The sequence below is a fragment of the Acanthopagrus latus genome, unplaced genomic scaffold (genome assembly GCF_904848185.1).
Source record: "Acanthopagrus latus isolate v.2019 unplaced genomic scaffold, fAcaLat1.1, whole genome shotgun sequence".
Classification (NCBI taxonomy): Eukaryota; Metazoa; Chordata; class Actinopteri; order Spariformes; family Sparidae; genus Acanthopagrus; species Acanthopagrus latus.
Window position 1 is genome coordinate 46,826 of NW_023504065.1, and position 8,380 is coordinate 55,205.

At 43.9% G+C, this 8,380-nt stretch overlaps 1 protein-coding gene and 2 long non-coding RNA genes across 3 annotated transcripts; all 3 read right to left on the bottom strand.

The window, feature by feature from the left end:
* Positions 1–371: 371 nt before the first annotated feature.
* LOC119016145 lies at positions 372–906 on the bottom strand. The gene is made up of 3 exons (XR_005073845.1): positions 896–906; positions 674–774; positions 372–442 (listed from the first exon to the last, which is right to left on the bottom strand). It is a non-coding gene; the product is annotated as an uncharacterized LOC119016145 (long non-coding RNA).
* Positions 907–1,692: 786 nt separating this feature from the next.
* On the bottom strand, positions 1,693–2,668 carry LOC119016139 (putative bifunctional UDP-N-acetylglucosamine transferase and deubiquitinase ALG13). Its single transcript, XM_037092040.1, has 4 exons — positions 2,602–2,668; positions 2,408–2,489; positions 2,032–2,161; positions 1,693–1,864 (listed from the first exon to the last, which is right to left on the bottom strand). Exons 2-4 carry the CDS (start codon positions 2,484–2,486, stop codon positions 1,693–1,695), a joined length of 381 nt encoding a protein of 126 aa, XP_036947935.1. The 5' UTR covers positions 2,487–2,489; positions 2,602–2,668.
* Positions 2,669–2,880: 212 nt separating this feature from the next.
* On the bottom strand, positions 2,881–3,434 carry LOC119016140. Its single transcript, XR_005073843.1, has 3 exons — positions 3,411–3,434; positions 3,019–3,166; positions 2,881–2,930 (listed from the first exon to the last, which is right to left on the bottom strand). It is a non-coding gene; the product is annotated as an uncharacterized LOC119016140 (long non-coding RNA).
* Between the last annotated feature and the right edge of the window lie 4,946 nt (positions 3,435–8,380).

Here is an 8,380-nt window from a genome sequence, read left to right on the forward strand (position 1 = left end):
GGGGGGTGACCAGCTGGCTGGAAGCGGGGGGGGGTAGTGCCAGAGGGGGGGGCTGGGCCTGCATTGTGGGATGGTGGTGGCATCAGAATCTCCGTACCCGGCCCTCCACTGCTACCAATGAAACTTTCCTGAAGTTGCACTGGCGATGATGACGCCCCACACACGAGAGTCCAAGTCTAGATGAGGACAGAACGAGATGAAGACAGAGTTCAGCAAGGGGTCACTTGAGGGTCAGCATTGGGTGACAGAGATCAGAAGGGGGTCAAGGAGCTCAGCATGTTGGTCACAGTAAGTCATAAGGGGGATATCAGAGGGTTAGGAGGGGGGTCACAGAAGTCAGGAGGGGGTCACGGGGGTTAAATATACCAAGGGTCTCCTGTTCTGGTTAGGAGCAGCAACATTCCAGGCAGGAACTGGATTCACTGGTTTCAGGTCCGGGTGTCTGACACAGAGACAGAGACAGAGACAGAGATGTACTGAACTCTAACTAACTCAGACAAGACCTCCTCAAAGCTTGACCCCCTTCAATGTGAAATATATTTCCACACAACGTCTCAGAATTCTTTGTAAAGATCAGTTTAACTCTCACACTCCATCTGTCCTCATCTGTCTGAGGGTTCTGAGGGTCTGGTTTTAGGGTTAAACTTAGTGTCAGGTATAAGTGGTTTGTTACTTTTTTCTGAGTTCCTCGATGATGAGGGTGACGGCCGTGGAGTCTGTTTCTACTTCCTGATTGAAAGCGTTGGAGTACTTCCCTATTGCCTCCAAATGCACCTGAAACACAGGTGGAGGTGATGACACCCACATGTGAGACAGACAACAAAAGCCGTCCACAACATACACAGTCCTGACCCTGATTCAGTATTAACATCAGTATCGTGAAGTGTAATGTTACCTGACAATTGTTCCTCCCAGGAGGTACTGCCTTCCTGCAAACAAACTTGTAGTCTGTCTTCTGCATCTCTGTCTCACACACAACACGCACAGATAGACAGACAGAGAGACACACACACACACACACACACACACACACACAATCAGAACTACTGTCATCAACAGAAAACCCTCTATATTTTTCTGTCAGATGTATGTAACCAGTTACCTTCGCAGATATCCAGCGTGATGTTAAACTCCACATCTCTGTAATACTCCTGCATCCAGAGACCTCATCACCTTATATGAAAGAGACAGTCTGGCGCGGGGGCGGGGCTTCTAGTGGACACTGACCAATTAAAAAACATTCAATTTTGCTCCATTTCTCTGACGAGTTTATGTTTTATATTACCTACAAATTTAACTGAAAAGCCACCTCAGAGCTCGTATGTGTGAGTGCACAATGAGCCCAAGCTCAGTTCTGTTCACACGAGCAGTGACCACGAGTCTGAAGAAGGAAGCAAAAACCAGCAGTTCCTTCAGTGGCCACCTGAGGCTTCAAAAGCAAGTCAATCCCCATAGATTCCCATGTTAAAATGTCCAAATTTACAGCAGATATAAAAATGTTTGCAGCCTGGTACAAAAACAGTTTTGGTCATGACAACTGTATGGGGGGTGAGTTTTTCTATAACTCACCCATTTAGATATAATAAGGCTTAAAGTTAGACATAAAAAGGGCATGGCCATGCCGTAGCTGTTTGGTAGCTTTGAGCTAGGTGGGCGTGTTTCATCAACAGGGCTTCATTCACCATTTTTAGATTAGCTGAGACTAGGAGCCCCGCCCACTTTGAGCTTCAGAACAAACCTGCAGGTGACACCATGGATCATGCATTCCCCCACCATCCCCACCCCCACCCCCACCCCCACCTGGGCCCCCACTGTCACAGCGCCTCGCGTCTCTTCAGCAGCTCCCCCGGACTCCACATCCTCCCTGCTGGACAAACACACAGGTGTGTTAGAGAGTGACATTATAGCAGTTACCTTGAACATCACGGACAACAAACAGAAAATCCACATCAAGCCAAGAAATCTGTACGGCAGAGCGATGATGACATCTCTACATCAGCTGTCCAATCTGTCGAACTTTAATGTGTGTACCTGTGAGCTTGATCCTCAGGTGTGCTGTGTCTATAGCGCTGACCTCCAACTCTGCAGGCCTCCATCGCCTGACAGAGCTCCGTCTCTTCTGACAAAAACACCCGAGTGTAGAACAGCTCATACAGGAGAGCTAGACAGACAGACAGACAGACACAAAGACAGAACACTGTTTGTTCTTCTTTACTTGTGAGGGCCCTCACTGTCATGATCTCACCGACACCACCATCGAAATACATCTCACCTGAACCTGGTTCTGACCTGAACCTGGTTCTGACCTGTGAACCTTCACTAAGACCAACACAGTGGGTCTGACACTAAATGTTGCACACAACAGTTGTCAACCATACTGAGCCACCAATCAGTGATCTGCACTCACACTGACGGAGGGCGGCAGAGGCGTGGTAAGTCCTTGGGTAAATGATGTCATAGTGACCATTGATGGAGTGGGACAGCATCACCTGGACAACAGACAAGACAGAGCTGGCCAATCAAAACACAAAGAAGAATGTCATGTGACCTGCTATGTTCATCGTCATGACAACCATCAAAGGGAAAAATAAGAGTATTCACCTCAACTACGAAGTTGTCCTCTGAGATCACTTTGGCTGGAATCCCCGGGTAATCGTAGATCAGGAAACAACACTACACACACACACACACACACACACACACACACACACACACAGACACAGACACAGATAGACACACAGAAACACACAGACACAGCCACACACACACACACCCAAGTCAAGTTCTGATCTAGGTCTAGCTCTGGCCTAAGCTGATCTGTAGGTGAAAGCGATTGACTGATTGAGGTCACAGAAGGTGAGTGAACACCTGAGAGCCTCTCACCTGTACAGCTGAGATAAAGCTTTGATCTCCACCTGACCCACCGTCTCCTGAAAAAACACACTCACTGTCACACATTGCCACAACTATCCACAGGTAAAAACAGTGATTCAATGGTCAAAGGGCACAGCAGCTCACGTTCGGGTTCTCCACACGTCCCAGATGCTTTTCAAAGGAACCTTCAACAAACTGAAAAACAGGGTGGAGGAGAGGGAGGATGTAAGAGAGGAGGTGAGGGAGGAGGTGAGGGTCGAGATGAGGGACGAGGTGAGGATGGAGGAGAGGGCTGAGGTGAGGGTGGAGGTGAGGGAGGATGTAAGAGAGGAGGTGAGGGAGGAGTTGAGGGTTGAGGTGAGGATGGAGGAGAGGGCAGAGGTGAGGGTGGAGGAGAGGGCCGAGGTGGAGGACGAGGTGAGGATGGAGGAGAGGGCAGAGGTGAGGATGGAGGAGAGGGCAGAGGTGAGGATGGAGGAGAGGGCAGAGGTGAGGGTATAATGAATAAATTCATTAGTTAACGATCTCAGACTCACCAGCTCAAATTTACATCTGTTGGCTCTCATGAAGTTAGCGCAGTGATGACGGACCCTCCGGTGGTAGTTCTGAGAGTAATACACACACACACACACACACACACACACACACACACACACACACACACACACATTAATTAAGCATCGTGACAAATGTTAGCGTGATGATAATCTGTCTGTGTATATATTTTGTCAGATGAAAGAAGTAAACTGGCCAGGTACAGTTTTATATTGAGGCCAGTGTACTAAAAAGCCTGTGTAAATGTGTAAATGTATTATTTTATTGGTAAGAAATATTAGCGACTAAGGAGTGAGTTCATGAGCTTGGTCAAGAACTCACAGTAGGGAGGGAGTGACATAAACTAGTTTATTTGGAAATATTTTTCATCATTATTGTGATTAATTCGGTTATAAGCTGCTCATAGATATTCCATCTTTTGTTATGTTTATCTTAGCTGGATCAGCAGCAGCCAGGGGTCAGAGGATGCTCAGTCAGTAAAGCAGCACAAGATGGAAGAGCAGGGCCAGATCAGATAACTGAGCCATATCAGCCTAATGCAAAAGAAATAGCAGTTCAAAACTTGCAAGCAGAACCCTACATTTCCAAGAGAAATGGTTTAAAAGAATTTCCTTGGATTCATTACAGTCATAGTATGAATGTAGTCCTGTGCTTTTACTGTGTAAAAGCATTTCAACTTGACAAGTCCTCACTGACGAAAAACACTGATTCAATATTTGTCTCCGCTGGGTTCAGAAATTGTAAAAAAGGCTGTGGAGAAATGTACAGATCATACAAAAATCAAGTCTCATAAGCTGACAGTTACTACACATTGTCAAAAAGCAAATCCATTTAATTCTCAGCTTTCTAGTGCATTGGCAGCATCACAGCAAATAGCAAGGGCATGCTTGATGAAGATCATGAGCTGTGTGCATTTTCTAGGCAGACGAGGCCTGGCTCTCAGAGGAAGGAAATCTTTCTTGTGATGCCATTGTGGACCAGTATCCAGAGATTAACAGGAGGATGTTGGATGTGCAGTTAGCCATGTTCACGTCAAAGAACACCTACATATCAAGCACAGAAGCTGCAGACATCCTGAGAGGCATGCTGCCTGAAGTCAGAGGTCTATTTGATCAGGTGGAGGTCCTTGTGAGGCTGTTGTTGGTTGTTCCAACATCGTCTGCTGAAGCTGAGAGGAGTTACAGTGCACTGAGGAGGTTAAAGACCTGACTCAGCAACTGCATGAAGCAGAAACGCCTGAACAATGTGGCAGTTTGTCACATACACCAAGAAAGTGTTGATGCCTTGGACAGGAAGAAACTCTGCCAGAATTTTATCTCTGCCAATGATCGAAGACGTCATGTGTTTGGAACCTTTGGATGAGTTGATTATGTTGACCCTCCTGTGGACTTTGGGTCAAAATGACCCTTGTTCACTTTACATTTACATCAAAAATAGGATTTTCTTCCATATAACTGCCTTTAAAATGAGTTTTACACCCATTTCAAATAAAATTGATTACTTGACTACTTACTCTGAACTATGGACATTTTATTCAATTTCTCCCCACCTGTGATATTCCTACCAGTTTGACCTGCCCACTACTGGGTGGTGATATGTAAATGAGGACTGTTATTATTTTATTATTATTAATATGTTATTAATATTTAAAAATAAATAAAACTGGTTTGATGAGTTGGAGTGAAAACAAGGTTAAACACCAGGTGATAACGTTTTGCTACATGCTTTGCAACCACTCAAACCAAAAAAGGGAACAGTAAACTTAAAAGTAGCAATAGAAAACTAAAAGAACTACTAGAAAACACAGTGAACTGAAGGAGTTAGAGTTTTATTAAAAATACGTGTGTCTCCCCCCACCTCTGAATCAAAACTTCGTCCTTGCTTGTGTTTATTCAAAACTGGCTTAAATGTGGTATCTGTTTCAATGGCGACCTGCTCAATCAAGACTGTGTGCAGAGTGATAACTTTAGACACCAGGTGCCGTCACCTGGTGACACCAGACCCCCACACTCCGCACCGCCATTAGCTGTGACTTTTAGCCCGACTCACCCGCTCAGACACGGCTCGGAACAGACTGCACGCGTCCCGGGCCACCATCTTCCTGTAGAGGCCCAGACTGTACAGGTACTTGTCCATGTCGACGTAGAACTTATTGAGGGCTTTCTTCATCCTGCCGCCGGTAAACACACAGCAACATTCACGGTAACGTCGGTAAACTCGCTCCAGTTCACGCGCCACAGCTCGAGTCGCCGTCCACTGGAATGGTCACGATAGATCACTGTCATCTGAAATATGTCAGCAATGCTGGTTACTGATTGGACTGGTCCGTCCTGTGAACCGGAAGGACATATTTACATGTTTTCAAAACAAGAGCACCGCTAGTGACGACCTACGCGCCGCTATTATTTAATTTTGATGCAAGACATGGATATGATGATGTTTGAAGTTTTATGGTGTTTTACCTATTTCGGCCATAAGCGGTCATATTGACATATTGACACATCATTTCGCAGGGTTTCATCAAGGCCGGATTATCCATAGACTGGGTTGGGGTGTCACCTCATGATACAAGCTTTAAAAATCTTTTACGTAAATGTATATATTATTCACTGGAAATTGTTGAAAGACCATACATTACTCGTTTATGAATATTCATTTCACAAAAATAACAGCAATAATAATAAAAAATCACGATTACATGACCCAGTCACAGCAGAAGCACAAAGAAGACTGATATCTGAGACTGCTATCAAAGTTAGTAGATCAGGTTTATATTTTCACAGCCATTTGGTTTATAACTCTATCCTGAAGCTACGGAATTTCAGAATAAAAGCCTGTGACTTTCTACTTGGCATCTGAGTCATCTTTCTAGCCCAGGCCTTACATATGGGGTGTTTTCTGAAGCCTAAGATTTGTCTGATAAAAGAGTTCATACTTAAAACTTAATGAGCTTATCTGTTAATTCCTCTAGGTGTTTCAGAACTAATGTATAATTTACTTTGTGTGTGTGTGTTTGCTTCATAAGGGAGACTAGAAATTTTTAATACTGTTTGAAGAAATTTGTATTTGAAGAAGTTTGTACTTCTGGTCTGATCATGAAAGTGTATAAAAATTAAAACATCTATCAACACCAACATTTGAACATGCTTGTAATGTAGGAAGACCTGAAAGTGTAATGTAGACGTTCACACGTTCACACGTTTGTACATTTGAGATCTAATCATGAAAACATTTTCAGCGTACATATAGTTCAAATACCCATCAGCACCAACACTGAAGTGTCTCCCCTTGTAAAAATATCTGAAGGGTAAGACAGTTTCCATGTACTCTTGATAATGATAAAGGAAAGTTCAGTGCTCACAAACTTGAGCTGCTGAGATTTTAACAATTCTAAACCCAACCAGGTTCCCATATGGGCAGAGGCTCTTCCAATTTTTTTTAAGTTAACATTTGTGTTAACACTCGGACTAAAGTGTGCATATCACACTTTTGCAATATTACACTTTCACCTTTCATGAGAATACCTTCTTAATCCCTTGTGTTTCTGTTTTAGTCCTTTTGAACAATTTTTCTGTGGTGTATAGTAGCTCTGCGCAAGCACCGTCCAATTTGTTATACCCCCCGTGCAATGACAACAAAGACTGTTCTATTCTGTTCTATTCTATTCTATCATATTTAAGACCACCATCTCAATATGAACAGATGCAATTTTGGAGCCACAAATCCACTTACATTGTGCTAAATAGCCACATTTGCCCAACAATCATTGAAAGTCACCTACCCATTCACTGAGGCCAATTTCTGCAGTATACATGAAGATCGGGCTTTGCAAGTGTTCGGCTGATACTTGTTCAGCCAGATCTTGGTGTTTGGACTAGCAGTGAGTCTTGCCATAAAGCTGACACTAGGACCTGTGACATATCTCATGGCTGTAGTTTTGGACCCAGAGGCAGACACAGTATACCATGTCCAGTAAACTGGATTTATTGTGGAAGCTGGTGGAGGAAAAGAGCGGCACTGGGTAAGGCAGCGGACCGGAAGGTAGGTGAGCAGGTTGGAATGGTTGAATTTAATGAGTTGAGTTGTAAGATGGTTGGAGGTGAAGCTGGCACTGGAAGGTGTTCCACTTCCTGTGTGTAGCCAAACTCATAGTTAATGATGCATCTGACCACTGCTGTGTCATCCATGCACCTCACAATATAACAGATTGGATGCCCAAACATATTCCATAGGTGTGTGTTTGTATGTATGTATGTCTGCATGTATGTATCTATCTAGAGGAGCCTCACCAAATGAAAAACACACAGGGACCACACAACTGAAAATACATACGTCAAGTAGATGGACCTTTTGCAGGTTAGTAGTATAAATAATTAGTAGTGGTCATTTCTGTTAAAGTAGGTTGTTTCCATCAGCCGTTTTTCTAAGAGCCACACTATCACAGAGCTTGGCCTAGCCTACTACATCAGATACCATAAAAATCACTCTAACAGGCATGAAAACGGGTCAGGGTTGAAAAAGGTGAGAAGGATTCGACTCCTCTCGGGGGTCCAGGGGCATGGCCCCTCGGAAGACATTTTTTAATATTTCATATTCAAGAGCATCAACCTGATGCATTTTTGAGAGAAAAATCAAGCAGAATTACAAGACAGTATGAATGTATAACAAAGTATCTATCTATACATGGTCACATTATGCTATATAAGAAATGAGACTGACAACTTCTCTCATGACATGCGCAACAGCACAAATTTAATAGCGCAATCTGCTGCAGAATTAAAAAAAGCAAGCCCTTAAAGAGTGTGTTTTGACTGTGTCTTCTTCCTGTGCACTTCTGTTTGACAGTGTGCCTGCAGTGCATGGCTGCCCTTGCTTGCATAGTTAATAGCAGTTTTTATACCGGGCAGCAAGCCGCCAATTCTGTTGTACTTTTTGTGGCTAGGTCCACGGA

Bases quoted from the DNA above. Each gene is read 5' to 3' on its own strand.
- LOC119016139 (XM_037092040.1), bottom strand. From the start codon at position 2,486: ATGCTGTCCCACTCCATCAATGGTCACTATGACATCATTTACCCAAGG. The intron at 2,162-2,407 runs GTGAGTGCAGAT...CTGTCTGTCTAG, and splicing joins CTCTGCCGCCCTCCGTCAGT to CTCTCCTGTATGAGCTGTTC. The intron at 1,865-2,031 runs GTACACACATTA...TTTGTCCAGCAG, and splicing joins CCTGAGGATCAAGCTCACAG to GGAGGATGTGGAGTCCGGGG.